The sequence below is a fragment of the Ornithorhynchus anatinus genome, chromosome 7 (genome assembly GCF_004115215.2).
Source record: "Ornithorhynchus anatinus isolate Pmale09 chromosome 7, mOrnAna1.pri.v4, whole genome shotgun sequence".
In the NCBI taxonomy this organism is placed as follows: Eukaryota; Metazoa; Chordata; class Mammalia; order Monotremata; family Ornithorhynchidae; genus Ornithorhynchus; species Ornithorhynchus anatinus.
In genome coordinates, this window is record NC_041734.1 from 54,253,582 (window position 1) to 54,272,842 (window position 19,261).

At 40.7% G+C, this 19,261-nt stretch overlaps 1 protein-coding gene and 1 non-coding gene across 4 annotated transcripts in view; one reads left to right on the top strand and one right to left on the bottom strand.

Moving 5' to 3' along the window:
* Positions 1-19,261, bottom strand: part of COL4A4 (collagen type IV alpha 4 chain) — a 123,132-nt gene that overhangs the window by 61,084 nt on the left and 42,787 nt on the right. For 2 of the 3 annotated variants that reach the window (XM_029068967.2, XM_029068968.2), the window contains 8 exons: positions 18,931-19,035; positions 16,653-16,820; positions 14,658-14,747; positions 13,239-13,402; positions 8,947-9,019; positions 6,265-6,371; positions 4,591-4,774; positions 1,350-1,418 (listed from right to left, as the gene is read on the bottom strand). In XM_029068967.2, the coding sequence (XP_028924800.1) occupies positions 1,350-1,418; positions 4,591-4,774; positions 6,265-6,371; positions 8,947-9,019; positions 13,239-13,402; positions 14,658-14,747; positions 16,653-16,820; positions 18,931-19,035 (960 nt within the window). The remainder of the gene's footprint in view (positions 1-1,349; positions 1,419-4,590; positions 4,775-6,264; positions 6,372-8,946; positions 9,020-13,238; positions 13,403-14,657; positions 14,748-16,652; positions 16,821-18,930; positions 19,036-19,261) is intronic. The other variant, XM_029068969.2, reaches the window with a different exon arrangement.
* On the top strand, positions 3,954-4,092 carry LOC114813588. Its single transcript, XR_003761305.1, has one exon. It is a non-coding gene; the product is annotated as a small nucleolar RNA SNORA7 (small nucleolar RNA).

The following is a 19,261-nucleotide window of genomic DNA, read 5'->3' on the forward strand; positions in this document are numbered from 1 at the left end:
GAGAGTCCCCTCATATATAGCAGTTCTAAGAGTGAGATCAAATAGGTTGCCCTCTTGCTGACTGAAAATGCCCCACGCTATCAGATGCATTTGATCATTAAAACAATTTTTTTCTTAAACATTTCAAATACATGCCCTAGTAGATAGAGGACAGGCCTGGGTGTCAGAAGGACTTAGGTTCTAATCCTGGCTCCACAATTTAACTGCTGTGTGACCTTGGGCAAGCCACTTCATTTCTCTGTGCCTCAGTTATCTCATCTGTAAAATGAGGATTAATACTCTGAGTCCCATATGGGACATGGACTATGTCCAATCTGATTAGCTTGCATCTACCCCTGTGCTTAGTACAGTGCCTGGAACAGAGTAATTGCTTATATACCATTTTTAAAAAATCTTCTAAAAAAGGGCCACCTGAAAGGAACCCCAATTCCAACCCCTGAGTTAATTGAGTGCTCACCCCAGGAATCATCTTCTGGAATACTAGTCTAGTTTAAGTTTATTCCTAGGAGGAATGATTTTGAAAGAGACCTTCGTGTACAGAACAACGACCCTAAAGTCAGGGAGCTCAATCAAGGTCACACTATTTTTTATGCACACCCATAGGTGGCCACAAGAATATTTCAAGGCTTTGGTCCTAGAAAAATATTAGAGTCTAATAAATATGGTTGTTGATATGTAGCCAAGATCTCATGTTTGAAGATTTGTTTTCCCAAATCACATGGAAAATAGAAAGTTAGCTTTTACTTGAAAAATAAAATACAACTTTTACCATGGGGTTAATAGTAATTACAAGTTAGAGTCTATGTGAGAGTAGAATTCAGGCCAATAACTTTTGCCAGTGCAGGTTGATAACACTGGTTCTCTGCAAGACAGCATTATTATTGTATTTGTTAAGAATTTACTATGTGTCAAGCACTGTACTGAGTGCTGGGATTAATGCAAGTTAATTAGATCAGATACCATCCCTGTCCCACATGGGGATCACAGTTTAAGTAAGGTAAGAATAGGCAATGAATCTCCATTTTCAGAAGAGATAATTGAGGGATATAGAAGTTAAATGACTTGCCCAAGGATACAGATCAGGGAAGTGGCAGAGTCGGTATTAGAACCCAGTTCCTCTGACCCCCAGGCCAGTGCTCTTTCCACTAGGCCACAGCGCTCCTCTAAGTTTGTCCCACAATGTTACTGCAAAATTGATAAGTGTAGGAAAAGAATCACTCAGAATGACACTCCATGATGCCTTTAGAGACATCCACTTACCCCAACCTCTGGAATGGCTTGCCCGTTTCTTGGAGCTACAGTTACAACTGGAAAACATTTCATACATTTCTAATTAGGTAAAGATATACCTGGAGGACCTTGAAAGCCTGGTGGGCCTGGATTTCCAGGAAAATCTGAGGCACAGGGAAATGTGTCACCTGAAGAGAACCAAAATAGAAATGTCCAAAGAATTAATGAATCTGTCCCTGGATGTGTTGGAAGTTATTTAAATTTGATCAATTTTTTTTCTATTTGTAGCATGTCACCAAAAAGAAAAATACATTTCCTATTGAAGGAGGATCTGCAGAGTAAGTGGCCTATGTATTAAATCTCTGACATTCATATAATTCCTAGAGATGTTGCCATGAAAGCACGTGCAGATTCCAGGGGGGCATAGGATTGGGAAGGAGATGAAAAGTGGGCTGGGGTGGTAAATATTTCACATCAACAGCATCAGTGTTAAGAATATGAAAGAAATCTTCACAACTATGTCACTATAGACATATAGATTCCTTCATGATCCTTAAAAATAATGCAGTGGAATGAAGTAATGTGGTTTGATGTGGATTGCTCTGGGGAATAAAGAAAGGAAATTACCTGACACTGGTAGTTGCCAGTTACTCATGTTAACCTGATCTAACCCAAGAGACCAAACTATTCAAGCCCTTCTAGTATCCACTCCTAAATAGCGTGCAGAGGAATCTCAGGGCTAAAAAAGACGCACTTGAGCAATGTTCAATTTTCATAAATGTTAAATTTGATTTCAACTGCTTTCTTTTTGTCACTGAAAGGTTAACGGTAACTTTCTTGCTAGCACTGCTTTAAATTCTGGATGAAATATCATAATAGGGCCAATTAAAATATGCTATAATGTCTTTTGGACTTAGAAGAACAATATTTGGAAATTGAACTCAAAATAGATCTTGAACTGACACTGAAAATTGTCTCAGGTTTTCTAAGTAGGGAAAGGAAGAGGCTACTTTAGTCTGTCAGACATCATGGCAGTAACTCCAAGTGGCTGTTTTTAATAATTATGGTATTTTAGCCAGGGGCCAGGCTGCATCCATAGGAGGGGGGGTTTCAAAAGCCAAAATCCTACTCCCATCAACAGCACCAGGCCATTGGCCATCAAGGTACTGAAGGCCTGCCCCTTGCATTACCTGCAGAGGGAAGGGTGAAGGAAGGACTCTTGCCTGAGCAGCCAACATCTAGGGGTAGGCTGCTTTGGGCCCCTAGAACTTCAGGCCTACCTTCATCTCAGAAACCCATGGCAAACCAGCACCGAAGCCCCACCCACTGAGGCGTGGAGGACTGCTGGCGGATGAATGATGCACAAACTTTACATCATTGGGTTGATCTGGTTTACCTATTTACTGGCTGAAGGGGAAATCAGAGTGGTTCTGGAGACTTTGTCCAGCAGCCCTAGCTAAATATTGTCATGTTATCATTAACCACTCATTAACATACTCATCAATTTTTCATTGTTCTTATGTTTGCCTTCCCCACCTCGATTGTCAGCAGGGACTCATCAAGCTCAGTACTTTTGGGTCTAGGAACTCTGTACTAGACTTTTGGGTTCTACATTAGAAATATAAAGTATGGTCCTGACCGCAAAGAGTTTACAGTCTAATGAAATGTCTTTAATTTTTCTTTCTATGCTCCCCAAGCATCAGAACAGCATTACACACATTGAAGACAATCACATTATTTTTTATGAAGATGCTGGCATAGGTCACTCAATATATGTCTTTGCCCTATTGATTATTGACTACTATTCAACTGTGGTGGCCTGAAGAGTCATATAAGCCCTTAATAGAATCTTAATTATGAAGTTCCATTTTTTTATGTAAAGGAATTTTCTCATAGTTGCATACAGGTTAAGAATCTGACCTTTTATTACTTTTTCCACTATGACTACTATTTTACTGAATGCATAAAGGGGTAGTAATTTCCAGTATGTGAGACCTGGACCTACCACAGAAGACACATCTGGCTTCTTTAACAGTTTTATTGCATCACCTGTGAGCCCTTCTCAACGACAGAAAGCACATAGGATCACAAACAGCAATATCCTGGAACATAGCCAGTTCACTAGCATTGAAATCATGTTCACAGGAACAGTCTGACAGTAGTAGAAATAGAAGTTAAGAAGCCAACACAATGGATGCAGTACACTAAACACTTAGTCAAGAACAGCAGAACGACATAATGATAATAATTAATACTTGTGGTATTTTTAAGCACTGACTGTGTTCCAGGGACTACTAAGTACTGGGGTGGATACAAGTAAATTGGGTTGGACACAGTCCCTGTTCTGCATAAGGCTCTCTGTCTTAATCCCCATTTACAGATGAGGTAACTGAAGCACAGAGAAATGAAGGGACTTGTCCAAGGTCACACAGCAAACAAGTGGCAGAGTCAGGAATAGAACCCAGGTCTGACTCCCAGGGCCAGCACGCTCTATCCATTAGGCCACGCTGTTTCTCAAGGTATTCGTTTATTCATTCAATCATATTTATTGAGTGCTTTCTCTGTGCAGATCATTGTACTATGTTCTTGGAAAGTACAATACAGCAGTAAAGAGAAACAATCCCTGCCCACAACAGACTCACATGTTTCCTGCCTAAACGAAGCTTATAATGATGGGAGAAACAGACGTAAAAATATTTTCAACTAGAGTAATAAGAATTCCCCCTCTCTTAGGGTTGCATCTGGAGAGTTTCCAGTACTCTAACCAGTCTTGGCTACCGGAGGGAGAGTCAAGCAGATGCCTACCCATTCTATTCCTAGCTTGGGCAGCAGTTAGTGAGCAGAAGGCACTCTGCTACAAGTCAAAACTCACCCATACTGGGCAGCAGAGACATGGGAGAGAGTCAAAGGTGGAGGCTCTAGTTTACCACGCAGAAGACAGCAATGGTAAACCACTTCCGTATTTTTTACCAAGAAAGCTTTATGGATACACTACCAGAATGATTACAGATGGAGAGCGGGACAATCTGGGAGAGATCACTATGGGTCAGAATTGACTTGGCATAAGACAAGAATATGAAATGGAGCAATCAGAGAGAAACAGACACTCTTTCCATGCACATAGTGTGGAATGGAGGTCATTTCAACCATTCCCTACGAAGTGATAGGATCTCATTATAAATAGTGCCATCTTCAAATAGGAACCACAAAGTGTGGGGTTTATGAGAATGAGTACAAATTATCACGTAGTCTCTTCTGACACTACTATACTCTTCTTTTTAGGATTAGTGATTCGGTATCTTTTTTTTTTTTTTTAAACAATTTAGCCTTTCCAAGTATCGTGGAAACATGTGAAATTACCTTTCTGGCCCTTTGCACCAGGTGGTCCCCTGTCACCAACGGTACCTCGGTCTCCTGGGATGCCTGTCATGCCCTGTCGTCCAGGAAACCCCAAACCCGAAGGACCCCTAGGTCCAGTCCTCCCAGGGGCTCCTTGGTGTCCGGGAAATCCCTTAGCACCTGGAACTGCGCCTCCTCGATCACCCTAGAAGTATTGAAATGATTCATCAAATTTTAAATTTTGTATTTCTAATTTTAACATACCCAAACAGCTCTAAAGACTATCAAGACTCGGAAGTAAAATTCCAACTTCAGTAGCACTTGTTTATTCTCATCTATATTTTTACAATAAAACTGCATATTAAAATCCAGGTTTACCAATTCTGAGTGAACCCTTCTTGCTGCAAACTTCAGAATTCTCCAGAGGTCAGAGCACTATCAACTGCAGCACCTTATTAATTCATTTTTACAAAGATTTCTGTTTATCAAATCCTAGTTAAGACTTGCTAGTTGCATTCAGACAATGTTTAATGTACTGCTACAATCCTGTTAAATTAAAATAAAAATCCAGAGCTCATAGCTCAAAAGACTCAAATGTATGTTGTTATAGAAATTTATTTGCTGCTTCAAATCAGCGCAAACTGTTTCACCTGTATTCAGACCAATAATTAGCAAATCCATAGATGAAAGTTTTAAATATTTTAACTGATTAATTTAAATGACATCTTAGGTAAAGAGAGTATTTCAACAGATGATGACAGTCCTTATTAAAGTACGGCAAAGAAAAACCTGACCTACCTTAGCCAGAAGAATGACCGATTACCGGCACGCTTCCCCCATCTTCTCTTCCTCCCCACCTTATGTCAGTGTATTATTTTTTGTTACAGGGTAAAGTACAAATAAATTATTGAAGTATGGCAAACTAATGAGACAGGGGTTGAGACATACTGTTTTCAGGCAAAAAGGTAAAAACACGCAAAAAAAACCCTATAATCCGATGCGGATGACATAAATGAAGTGAGAGATATTTAAAGTAGATAACTATGGTTGTCAGGGACTCTACAGAGGAAGAGGATCAGCTGTTCCTCCATCTCCACATAATCACCTTAAACTACAGCATGGGGTATTTAGATTGGGGAAAATTAAGAATTCCTGTCAGTGAAGGTTGTTAAATTTTAGTGTACTACCCAGGGACATTAAGGATTTTTTTTTCCTTCAGAGGATTTTGGAGAGGACAGACTGTACACAGACTAGTAATGAGGCAGGAGGACATGTTTGAGAAGATTGGAAAAGATGGAAATATTCCCTATTAATCAAGAAATGTGATGACATCAGAGCTTCTGGGTTGGTTTCCCTATTGTTTTGTTTGCATGGCTCAAGAAACATTAGCTGAGAGTTTTTGCACTAGGCTTTTTCTGTGCTCATACGGGGCCAACCCAACATTTTCAAAATATGAAATCCCCTTCCAACTGTAGTTTGCCTTGGGTATCTACAGTCTATGAGAACTAGACTGAGAGCAGGAGCACAGAGTTGATTTGCATGTCAGTGAACTGGGAGCCGTGATTTTGAATTCCAAAGGAAAATTAAAGGTTACCTTCTTTACAGCACAATACCTTGGGAACTGACTTCCAAGGAGAAAGACACAATCTGTCACCACAGAAGAGAAGTAAAACAAAGCAGGAGACTTGTACTTACTGGCAATCCAGGTAATCCTACTGGTCCTTCAGTTCCATCCTGCCCTGGTTGTCCTTGAAGTCCTGGAAATCCAGGCGGTCCTTGGGAGCCTCTTTCTCCTTTTCTTCCTGATAATAATGGCAGAGGGATGTTGAAAGTTTAATGACTGGATGTTACAGTGGCATGTCCAATAATCATTTATTTTTCTGGCAACCCTGATTCTAGCTGAGGGAATACTGTGTCAAGATATACCTGCACCATCCATGGATCTTTTTTCCCCAGTTCATGAAGGGATATTAAAGCAGAATTTTTTTAATGGTATTTGTTAAGAGTTTACTAAGTGCCAGTCACTATACTAAGCACTGGGTTAGATACAAGCTAACCACATTCGACAGAGTCCATGTCCCACATGGGGATTAGAGTCTTAATCTCCATTTTACATTTAAACTATCAGAGGCATAGAGAAGTGAGGTGAGTTGCCCAAGATTACACAGCAGACAAGTGGCAGAGACAGGATTAGAACCCAGGTCTATGAGAAGCAATATGGCCTAGTGGATAGAGCAAGGGCTTGGGATTCAGAAGGTCATGAGTTCTAATCCTGGCTCCACTACTTGTCTGCTGTGTGACCTTGAGCAAGTCACTTAGCTTCTCTGTGCCTCAGTTCTCTCACCTGTAAAATGGAGATGAAGACTGTGAGTCCTATGAGAGACAAAGACTGCATCCAACCCAATTATCTTGTATCTACCCCAGAGCTTAGAACAGTGCCTGACGCATAGTAAGTGCTTAACAAATACCATAAAAAACCCCGAACCCAGTTGCTTCTGTCAGGTCCATGCTTTGTCCACTAGGCCACATTTCTGAATTTACAATTATTACTTTTTTAAAAAAGGGATAGTTGGATAAAGAGACAGTACCAACCTTTGGGATGGCATGGTTTAAGTCAAAGATATTTAGGAAGTCCCATTTTTGTGCTCGGCTAGCAAAGTTTCTATGCAGCCCTCTCCCCTTTTCACAACTTAGAGAGAAGCAGCAACTCTAAAAAAGTGGGAGGAGAAAACTGAGAATTTCTGAGCCTATTTACAAGGCTGTTTTCACTGAAGAACATTTGGTATAGTGATGTGCAGGATTGCATTGTGCAGGCAGGTTTGTTTTACATGAAGGACAGCCTATGTCACCAAATATTGGCTATTTCAGGGTATTCCTTTCAAAGAGCATCTATGCTTTTCCTTTTAGTTCTAATGATATATGATATTCAGAGTTTGCAGGTCATATTTTGCTTCTTCTATCACCCCCTTCCCGATGTAAATTGAATTAGGAAAAAGAAATAGGCTTTCCTGTCCTGTAGCTCTATTTTGAATCACAATGCTTGCTTACTGAGTACATCATTATATTTTTATCATAAAATTATTTTATAGACTAAACACTTAGTACTACTGTACATTCAAATCTTCCCAAATATTTAATATTAACTGTTCTGTAGCCAAAGGAGGTTCGCAAATGATGGGAATTGCTGCAGCAGAGGCCATAAGTCAGTCAACAGTATTTATTGAGCTCTTAGTCTGTGTAGAGCACTGTACTAAGCACTTGGGCAAGTACAATATAACAATATTGTACAATATAACCATAAGGCCAGAGGGAGAGGTTACAGCGTGGCCTAGTGAGAAGAACAGGGGCCTGAGAGTCAGAAGACCTGGATTCCAACCCCATCTCTACCCTACCACCTACTTGTCATGTGACAGTCATTTGACTTCCCTGTGCCTCAGTTTCCTCATTTGAAAACCCATGTGGGACAGGGAATGTGGGTGACTTAATTAACTTGTATCTTCCCAAGCATTTAGAACAGTACTTGACAAACAGTAGATTCTAAACAAATATAACGATGATGATGATAATAATAATAATGTTACAAGAGATGTGATGAGAGCAAACCAAAACAAGGGAGTTTGAGAGCAGAGCCTCAGTGAGCTGACCTTTCTGAAGTCAGCTGTGACAAGCTGTGTTGTGTTCAATGGAAACTCGGGCGTTCCCAAAAGCCATCCAATATTCTTGTGCATCAATAAAATAGGGATATTCCTTATGATCAACTCACTTTTGATGGCTGACTAGGGGTGCCTATCCTAATAATAATAATGATAATTTCAGTATTTGTTAAGTGTTTACTACCTGTCAGGCCCTGTATTAAGCCCTGGAACAGATATAAGGTAATTGAGTTGGACACTGACCCTGTCCCACATGGGGCTCACAATCTCAATAACCACTTTACACATGAGGAAACTGAGGCACAGAGAGGTAAAGTGACTTATCCAAGGTCACATAGCAGACAAGAGACAGAGCTAGGATTAGAACTCAGGTCCTTCTGACTCCCAGGCCCATGCTCTATGCACTAGGCCATGCTGTTTTATACCATATTTAGAAACTCTACATTATGGAAAAGGATTTTTTGTTGACAGTGGCTGGCAGTGATCGTAAACCCTATAACCCAGGTCTGAGGAAAGGCCAAGATCTGTAAAAGTTTAGGAATGCTTGACTGAAAAACTCTAAGCAGGTTCTTTTCAACTCACCTTACACTTTGGCTGTTTGTCAGTGTACAGCTATAGTTTGTGGGGATGGTTTTTGATCGTTCTAATTATTATTATAGAGTTGATTAATAGGTAGATGTAGCTCCTTTCATAGAGTTACAGAAACAGCTGAACTTGGATTTACCTTTTATTCTGGGGATAACTCTGTCTCCCTTTTCTCCTTTTGGTCCAGTCATTCCCAAGGAACCAGGTATACCCTTATAAAGAAGAAACAAAAATACATGAATTTGCAGTTGATTAGCTGCTTTTGATAGATGGCTTAACTTGTGCTGCACATAGAACTGTGTGTTTCATAAGCTATGTAAGGTATTTTCTCTCCTGGTTTAGCGTGTAATCAATCAGTGGCATTTATAGAGCACTTTTTGTGGGTAGAGCACTTGGGAAAGTGCAATACAGAGAGTTGACTGTCATGATCCTTGCCCCACAAGGAGATTAGAGCATACAACAAAGAAAAAGCTGAACAGTCCGTGGCCCACTACACATTTCTGTTTTACTCCATTGGCAGTAGAGAATGGCTGAGGCAGGGCAGCTCAGCTCTGACCCAATCAGCTACTCGGTCATGAAGCAGTCTCAGAATCTTGATGTACTGTTCAGGGCAGCTGCATTTGCTTAGTAGCTTTCAGACCCTAGACCTGCTGATCTTTTCAACTGCTTTGGTCAGCCCTTGGAAAACTGTGTGGAGGCTGTGGTGCTGTTCCCTGCACTTCTCCTACATCTGACCCGCACCAAAGACCATGTCTACTGTGCCAGCTGTGGTCTGAAGCCACACTACAACTTCAGGATTGCCTGGTCTGTAATCTTCTTAGCAAGTTATCGAGAGGGACTCTGGCTAGGATCTTGCCCTCAAAGAGCATACAATCTAATGTGGGAAACAGATATTAAATTATAGATAGAGGAAACTCGAAGTTTAAACATATACACATACACTTTTTTGGGGGTGGGGTGAGTATCAAAATGGTTAGGGGCTAAGGACCCAAGTACAAAAGCGATTCAGAAGGGATGATGATGATGATCATGATGGCATTTGCTATGCAATTACTATGTGCCAAGCACTGTTCTAAGCCCTGAGGTAAATTCAAAGTTATCAGGTTGTCTCACATGGGGCTCACAGTCTTCATCTCCATTTTACAGATTAGGTAACTGAGGCACACAGAAGTTAAGTGACTTGCCCAAAGTCACACAGCTGACAAGTGGCAGAGTTGGAATTCTCCCCCGATTAGACTGTAAGCCCATCATTGGGCAGGGACTGTCTCATCTGTTGCCAAATTGTACATTCCAAGCACTTAGTACAGTGCTCTACACATAGTAAACCCTCAATAAATACTATTGAATGAATGAATTAGAACTCATGACCTAACTCCCAAGCCTGGGCTCTTGATGGGGAAATGAGTGATTAGTCATTCATTCATTCATTCATTCAATAGTATTTATTGAGCGCTTACTATGTGCAGAGCACTGTACTAAGCGCTTGGGATGAACAAGTCGGCAACAGATAGAGACAGTCCCTGCCGTTTGACGGGCTTACAGTCTAATCGGGGGATTAGTCAGAGAAGACTTATTGGAGGAGATATGATCTTAATAGAGCTTTGAAGATAGAGACAGTAGTGGTATGTTGGATATGAAGAGGGAGAGGGTGACAGGTCAGAGAGAGGATGTGAGCAAGGAGTAGGCAACGAGATAGACAAGATCAAGATACAGTGTGTGGGTTGGTGTTAGAGGAGCATAGTGTGTATGCGGGGCTGCAATAGATCAGCAAGGTAAGGTAGGAGGGGGAGAGCTGATTGCATGCTTTAAAGCTGGTGATGAGGAGTTTCTGTTTTATTTGGAGGTAAATGACCAACCATTAGTGGATTTTGAGGCGTGGGAGACAGGTGCAGAAAGATTTTTCAGAAAGAATTATTTTGGCAGCAGAGTGAAATATGGATCGGAGAGGGCAAATGCTGAGGGAGGGAGACCACTAAGGAGGGCGATGCTGTAGTTGAGGCACGATATAGGCACTTGGACTAGCGTATTAGGGGTGGATCCTAAAGATGCTTTGAATATAGACTGACATGACCTGGTGCCTGACTAAATATGTAAGCTGAAGGAGCAAGATGAGTCAAGGATAATGCAAGGTTGTGGGACTGGACAGGAAGAATGGTAGTGTTATCAACAGTAATGTGAAAGTAGGGGGAGAAGAAGGTTTGAATGGGAAGATGAGGAGGGTGGGTTTATAAGGCAGCAACCCTGTAATTCAAGATGTAAATGGTCCTGGTTCTGGAGGGAATAAATTGCTTTAGATAGCAACCTGCTCCTTTAGAGTTCAGGTGAATTCTTCTGAGAACACAGGATGTTCAAGAGTATGCTAGGAGAGAGGACCTCTTGGAAATAAGCAGTCTTTTCCCAGGGGGCGGTTTAATCATTAAACCTAATCTTCTTTTTTTATGGTATCTGTTAAGCGCTTACTATGTAGCAAGCACTGTACTAAGTGCTAGGATAGATACACACAGTTCATGTACCACATGGGGATTAGGTTGACAGTCTTAATCCCCATTTTACAGATGAGGTAACTAAGGCACAGAGAAGGGAAGTGACTTGCCCTAGGTCAAACAGCAGACAAGTGGCAGAGGTGGGATTAGAATCCAGGTCCTTCTAACTCCCAGGCCCATGCTCTATCCACTAGGCCATGGTGAAAACATCTTGAAGCACTGTGAACTAGGATACTTGGCTAGGGATAGGGTATTTTGAGTCCCAGAGATTGTAGCTGTCATGTTTTTGTTACATGCTGCAAAAGCTCAATTTGGAGAAAGAAAAAAATGTACACAGTTGCGCCACAATTCAGATTTTCTCTATGATATTTTCGTTAGAATATGATGGAAGAATTATAAAACCTTTTCCCAACAACTCAAAGTTTTGCAAGAATGAAAACCCTGCATTACAGGGGTACTAGATGCATCTGTTTGCAAAAATAATAAAAACCTTCTGGATTATATAAAGGGGAAGAAACCTATGAAAAATAAGGTTGCCAAAATGATGCACGAACAGCAATTAAACAAAAAACATAAACCTCCTTAGCTGCCTGGGTGCCTCTTTGCCCACCTGTCTGAATTGTCACTGTGTTCAATAGGATGGCCAGGGATAAGCATTCAACATAACACCAAATAAATAGAGCGAATGTGTGCTGAGCCTTGTTACAACTAATTGGTTGGCTTCCTTTTCTATCAATGGAATCATTTGTGGGAAAAAAATCATTCCCCAATTTATTTTACCAAATTTGATGAAACTAATATGATGAGTCAGATTATATAGCTGTCCTTTGGGTTCAGAGATAACACAAATGACATAGAGATGCTAATGTGTTTGCAAGGGTGGCCAACAATACCAATGTGTGACAATTCTTATGCACTACTGCATGAAAAGATTGCCTCCTGCTGGATTTGCTTCCAATAGTACCTTCTCACATCTCCCTTTTGGTTTCTCCCTTCTCATATCTCCCTCTTGATGCCTTGATCTTCCCAAACCACTCTTCTAAAATGTTCACCTCAGCTGTAGTTGTTCTAAGACAAGCTTGAGACAGAAGCAGAGCAAATACCCAAGAGAGGAGAAGCAATTTTAGTTGTTTTGCAATGGTCTAGCTACTTGAACCATGACAAATAGCTGCTCAAATCCTCAGATCTAATCCCAGTCTGGAAATTGATATTTGGGGGAATTTATTTGGTAGAGAAATATCAAAATATCAACTTTTTCAGTATCACATTTGTTTTCGGCTAGGAGAATTTAGTGATTACCTGGTCTCTCGCTACAGCCAAGGACTCCATAGAGAGAGGCTGAAAATACCCTGGCTTTGCTTCAGAGCCAGTACTTCCAGGAGGAAACCACTGAGTTAGAATGAGGATTTGGGCATCCTCTACTTCTCTGCAAACCCGGCCTCCTGAACAGGGATAGGCTAAGTCTGATCTGACCATTTGCTTACCGAAAACTGCAAGGACAAATGGGGCTACCGAGGGGCTACCTCCATCCTATTTTTGACCCAGGAGATGCTATCACCCCTACCTTTACCCCATACCAGAGTTTGAACTCAGCCATTCTCTGACTCAACTAACCCCTGGTATCCAAAACAGATTTCAGCTAGATCTTATTGGTTGAAATTCTACTACATGAGCAAGTGTATCCTGTTCTGTAGGATGACAGGTGAAGAGGATTTATATTTTCAGAATGGTCTACATGAGGGTCGTTCCTTATAATTCAATTACTTTGAATCAGAGCAGCTCAGCAAGGAGCAATACACCTGCAGCAGTTCATCCTGAAAATATGAAGTTGCTGCATATAAAATATAAATGTGTACAAATGGAAACACTTGTAAAATAGGGGACAGATTTGATACACAAATCAAATCCCTAAGCAAGGTGGAAATTTTAATTAGCAGGAGTGACTCACAGAAGGTCCTGGATATCCTTTTGCCCCGGGAGAACCTTGGTCACCTTTTTCTCCAAATCTCCCAGGATATCCCAGCTCCCCTTTCCTTCCTTTTCTTCCAGGGAGCCCTGGAGTCCCTGGTAGGCCAATGACACCAGGGGTACAGGCACAGGCACCTTCATTTCCTGTTGGAAGCCAGAAAAAGAAAGCAAAACTTGAATACTCTTCCTCCATCCTCCTCCTACTCCTGTCTCTCCCATCTCAGATGATAACACCAGCATCCTACCTGTCCCAGAAGCTCACAGACTTCGACTTCTCACTGTCTTTCAGCTCTCGCATTTGTTCTACTGCCAAATCCTGCCAATTATTCCTACACAGCATAACTTGGATCCAACATTTTCTGCCCCTCCCCCCCAACGACCCCATAGGGACCCCATAGGGACAGCTATGACCCTGGATGAACTTCTAGTCTTACTGTGGCTAGGCTATTGTTTCAGCCAATGCTCTGAAGCACCAGCTTACCCTCCCTTCAATCCCTATTATATGCTGCTACATGGTTCATCTCCTAGAAATGTTCTTTAGCTCAGACTCCTCAAAATTCTCTCCAGGTTTCCTGTTTCACACTGTGTCAAACAAAACCCCTTTAAAGTCAGCTTCAATGCTGTTCACCACCTCACCCCTGAGCATTAGATACACCCCAAGCAGTTTGGGCTCAAGTCAACAGACTAGAGTCTTCAGTTCCAAATTTGAATCCTTGAATCAGTCTGGTGAGCTGTACCTACCTCTGTGTTTTGTTCATTCCAAAGGAGAGGTCATATGGTCCATGTTTTTGGTTCCCAAATATGTATTGTCTCACTACGATTTTATAAAATTTCTAACCAAACAGTTTGATACAAAACAAATCGGGATATGTGTGTGTTTGCCTTTCCCTCTGAAGAAAATGAACGTTAAACTATAATGTGGAAATAGAGGCTTTTCACCAATCTGATCAATGGATCCTTTCAGAATTATGATTTCCACACTCTCAAGATGTCCTTAACTGCTTAAAAAAGTTTCCTACCCTGTGAGTTCCTGCATCTATATCTGTCTGATCCAAGAGAAAGTGGAAGAGAAAGCCCAAGAGCTGAGAAAAAAGACAGGAGAGCCTGTTGTTCACAGCAGAGGAAGCGATCATCCCAGGTGAGCAGGTGTCGGTATCACTGAATGCTTGCTTTATCCAATAAAGCCACATGTGCTCGGTCTTTGGGTTTTGTTTTTTTTTTTTGTCCTCACATAATTGTTCCCTCCATTTGCCCATAATAAAGGCAAAAGCTATTTTACAAATCTAATATTGAAGAAAAACAAAGTTATAGAGTCCCTCTACTCCTTTACTGGTTATCTTTAAAGCCATCTAAGAAACTCAACCTATTCTTTGGAAATCAGTTCATCTTACATACTTGCCTTTTTCACCTTTCACACCACTTCTTCCTGGAGGTCCTGCTTTTCCTTTCATTCCTTGAGGTCCAGGAGGTCCAGAAGTACAGTGCACAACTTAATGGGGGAAAAGCATTGCTTTTATGAATCACTTCCTTAAATCAGTGGCATTTATTGAGTGCTAACTGCGTGCAGAGCACTGTACTAAGCACTCGGGAAAGTATAGCATAATAGAGTTGGTGGATGTGTCTCCAAGGGGAGAGAGACATTAAAATAAATTACAGATAGGAGTAATCATAATTTCATTTATTCTCACATATGTATCATTCTCTTTTCCCCTTTACCTATTCCTTCTTTTCCCCTTCTCTCCTCAGCCCCAGGATATTTTGTCACCATCAAGCATCATTCTTAGTTATCCTGTTTTCATAACTCTTAAAGACTTAGAAAAACTGAGTTAGGAAAAAAAAACTATGATTGGCATTTGAATCCTGGAATTTGATTCTTAGTTTGAATGTTTTGGTTATTTTGCAGGGTGGAAGAGAAGAGAGAAGGGGGAGAGTAAGGTAATTTCTATTTTAGACTTTCTTTTCCATATTTTTTATTAATGAATGATAGCTTTTTCTGTATGGAAAAAATCCATAAATTCTCAACTCTTTGAGGTCAGGACCACATATTCTGGAATTTAGTTGTGATTTACTCTGTGTCTAGAATACTATACTCTGCACAACCTAACTTGAAATGCTGGACAGATGACCCAGAACAGGTTGGTATAGTTTCACCCACAAGGCTAGGTTGCAACAGGGCAAATCCAAATTTGACTGGGATGAGAAAATTCCTCCAGTCCCCTGTAGGCCCTGTGCCTAGAGTGGGGAGTGTCATAGAACAGTAGATGGAGTGTCCCTGGACCAGACAGGAGTCCAAGTTGACCTAAAAGTCTCTGGCATACAGACGACTAGTAATAATAACAACAATAATATTTGTTAAGACCTTACTATGTGTCAGGCACTGTACTAACCCCTGGGGCAGATGCAACACACTCAGGTTGGACATAGTCAATGTCCTATATAGACCTCACAGTTTTAACCCTCATTTTCCAGAAGAGGTAACTGAGGCACACAGAAGTTAAGTGACTTGCCCAAGGTCACACAGCAGAGAAGTGGCAGAGACGGCATAAGGACCCAGGTCCTCTGACTCACAGGCTCGTGCTCTTTCCACTAGGCAGCACCATTTTTCTAATGATGTTCACTTATTCATGCGATCTTTAATGATTCTACAACTCCCAGAGGGGGAATGGCATCTTTACAGTGCTCCTTAAAAGTTAGTCAAATTTACTTCCAGTTCAGTTCTGGCCAACTACTAGTCCAGTATGAAACTTGTACACCAAAATGTGCAGCCACAATAAGCCGACTGGGCCAAGTACAGATTTTTTAGCACGTACAGGGATCACTATTCAGACTCAGTAGAGTCATACTTCAGTGCAAAATAGTACTCAATAATAAATAATTGTCTGGTTTATTGACAACTATTTTCTAGGTAAGGTGGTTGGATGCGTTAAAGGTCAGGATATGGCTGTTAGGAAGTAGTTGCGACTTCAACTATCCACCATTTCTAGAGAAGGAAGAAAGATAGCACACATATTACATACCCATACATGCTATGGACTTAGTAAAGTGCTCTGCACACAGTAAGCACTCTAAAAATACAGTTGATTGATTCATTAGAGGAGACAATTACAACTTTAAAAATAGCCTTGAAAACTACATTTCCATTTTATACCAGATGGAATCTTGTTCAGCAAAAATAAAATGTAAGATAATCGGAATCATCAAATCTTTCTTTTAGTGATAATCCATGTGCTTATGGATGATTCAAATGATCTCAGTTGGCTCATTTGCAAAATGGAGAGTCAAACCAACCTCTCATGGAGTCGGTAGGAAGAGTAATGAAAGAAAATGAATGAAGAATTTTCTTTTTGCCAAGTGTCAGATAAATCCTGAATAACAGAGATAGCAAATGCTTTACCGTCTGGTCCAGGCAGCCCCTGCTCTCCTCGTGCTCCTGGTGTGCCTGGGTATCCTGGATTCCCAGGCTTTCCTGGTGGGGCATCTGCTTTTCCAGGAACACCAACTTCCCCTGGGGGACCTGGAACACCCGGTGCTCCTCGGGATCCCATTGGCCCTGTCACTCCTACTGGAGAAATTAAAACTCAGAGTCCCAGCACAAAACATCTCGGCCAAAGAGATATGCATTCAGTAGATTTTTCCCTCCAGACAGATACTGTGAGGCTGAAAACAATACTTCAAATATATTGAGACTCTGCAAACACAAAAATGTCATCACTTCACCTCACTTTCACATTTTGTCCCCTTTTTCTACTCCCGCTTATTTTAAGATTATCGGTTCAAACAAATTCTCAAATGTTTAATTATAAATTAGTCAGATTGGCTTTTTCAGTCTTTACTTTCTGGAACCCTGTTAAGTATGAACTAAATAATTTCTTCCCATAGGCCTTATGAATAAACACAGCGGCTATTCCTGTCCAGGATGAAACCAATGCTAGTTTCCCTTAGACTCCTCAGTGCCTTTGTTTCTTAACAGCACTATGTATTCTGTTCCATTTTCACACAAACCAAAGGGGGATGAAAACAGTCTATGTGGTTGTAATCATTCAGTTCGGTATCAATTCAGGATCTGGTTGAAACATTTGCATTTTAAATCAGGTTGTATAACCCATTTGGCTTCATTTTCTCTCTTTGCCTGTCTGCAGCTTGGCTTCTGCCTTATTCACTTCACTGATACTGATCTCTCCTCCTTGCCAAACTGTAAGGAATCTACCATATTTTAGATCCCCCTGAATTTATCAGCAGCACCCTTCTCCGAGAAACACTATCCATTCTGGGTTTTACTGACATAACTCATTGTTGGTTCTCCTCTTATTTATGACCGCTTTTTCCCAATCTCTTTCACCGGCACTTTTTCTGCATCTGTTCTTCCAGTCTCCACCCCTTATTTGCCAGCCAAATAGCCACCACACTAGTCCAGGCCCTTGTAATATCCCCATTGAACTACTGAATCAGTGTCCTCACTAGTCTCCCTGCATCAATTCTATCCCAAAGCATCACAAATATTAACTCTGTTGTAGACTCCCAACTACTTAGAACAGTGGTCTGCAATAAATCCTCTTGAGTGATTTATTATTGACCAAACACCTACTTCTACAACAGAAGTACAAGGAAGAATAAGAACATGATTAAAGCATATCAACTCACCATGACCAATTTTTTTTTATAAGGAAAATGATATATTCTCCAAGGATCTGTCAGGTTCATCACAGTAAGACTAACTCCCAAGAAACTGAGCATCTTGGGAGAATTTAAGGTACGGATAGAGATTTTGAAATATGGGTCATATAGGTTTAAAAGCCTTGTAGAAGAGGTAATTTACCAAGAATCAGCTTGTAAGCACCAACACATTTTTCCACTTACCAAAAAAGAGGAAGAACTCAAGGATGCATCTAAGATGTATGACTTATCCCCCATTAACTTACTATACAACAGTAAGAACTGAAAAATAGAAACATTGTTATACAGGTGTTCTGAGAACTGTGGTGATAAATGGTTGATGTCATCCAAATATTTAATGATGATACCAACTCCCCAGATGATATTAAACTATTGAGATTGGGTGGATATCAAACACCTAGAAAATGAAGATGCCTGCAAAGAGCACTGAAACAACAACCCAGCAATCCTTTTAAAGCAGGAAATCCATCTGCCACCCCGTATATGAACAAAGAATTGATAACTGCTACTCAGAGAAATGGTCCAATAGGTAGAAATTAAGACTGTGGATTTTACTGGCTGGATTTAAGGGTTTCGTTGGTTTGACGAGAGCTGCAGAACAATACATCTTCATACTTTTCTTTATTATTTGCCAGCGCACTATCACAAAAGAATTAAATAGCAGCCATAAGCTCAGATCTAGTAACGGTTTTTGACTGTGTGTGGAATTGGCCTTTTATAAACAGATGTATTAGACGTTGGTCACCTTTATCCTTACAGATGTCACCATTCTACTAAAGGGCATGTAGTAAGAGGCAATGTCTTATGTGTGAACTTTGGAGACCATCAATTATCTGCAATTTCCAACAAGTCTAGAGTCTCTGTGCAAACTCCAAATCCCAAGGAGAGAAAAGCAGTGAGCTAGGTGGTTTCAGACAATGATAGAGTGCCGTTCACTTTACTCAAGCTCTTCTGAAGAAACTTTCCAATACTCAGGTTTAAGAAAATTAGTTTCTTACCTGCCCGGTCTTCACCTGGTTTACCTGAAGGACCAGGTGGGCCAACCTTTCCAACTGATCCCATTTCTCCATAGGGACCTGGAACTCCTGGATCTCCTGGAAGTCCTATCCAAAAACAGTTTAACTGTGGATTTAACACTTCACGTTTGTCATACTTAGTAAAGCACAGTAAAGACTGTGGACTGGAAACTTGTCCTACTTAGTTATTTAATAGCAAGATTTATTGAATGCAAATCCACTGAAAAAATTAAAATTAAATGAAATGACTTTTCTGAATTCCCATTTGTCAACTTTTCTTTCTTGAACATTATACTTTTTGTTTGGGCTACTG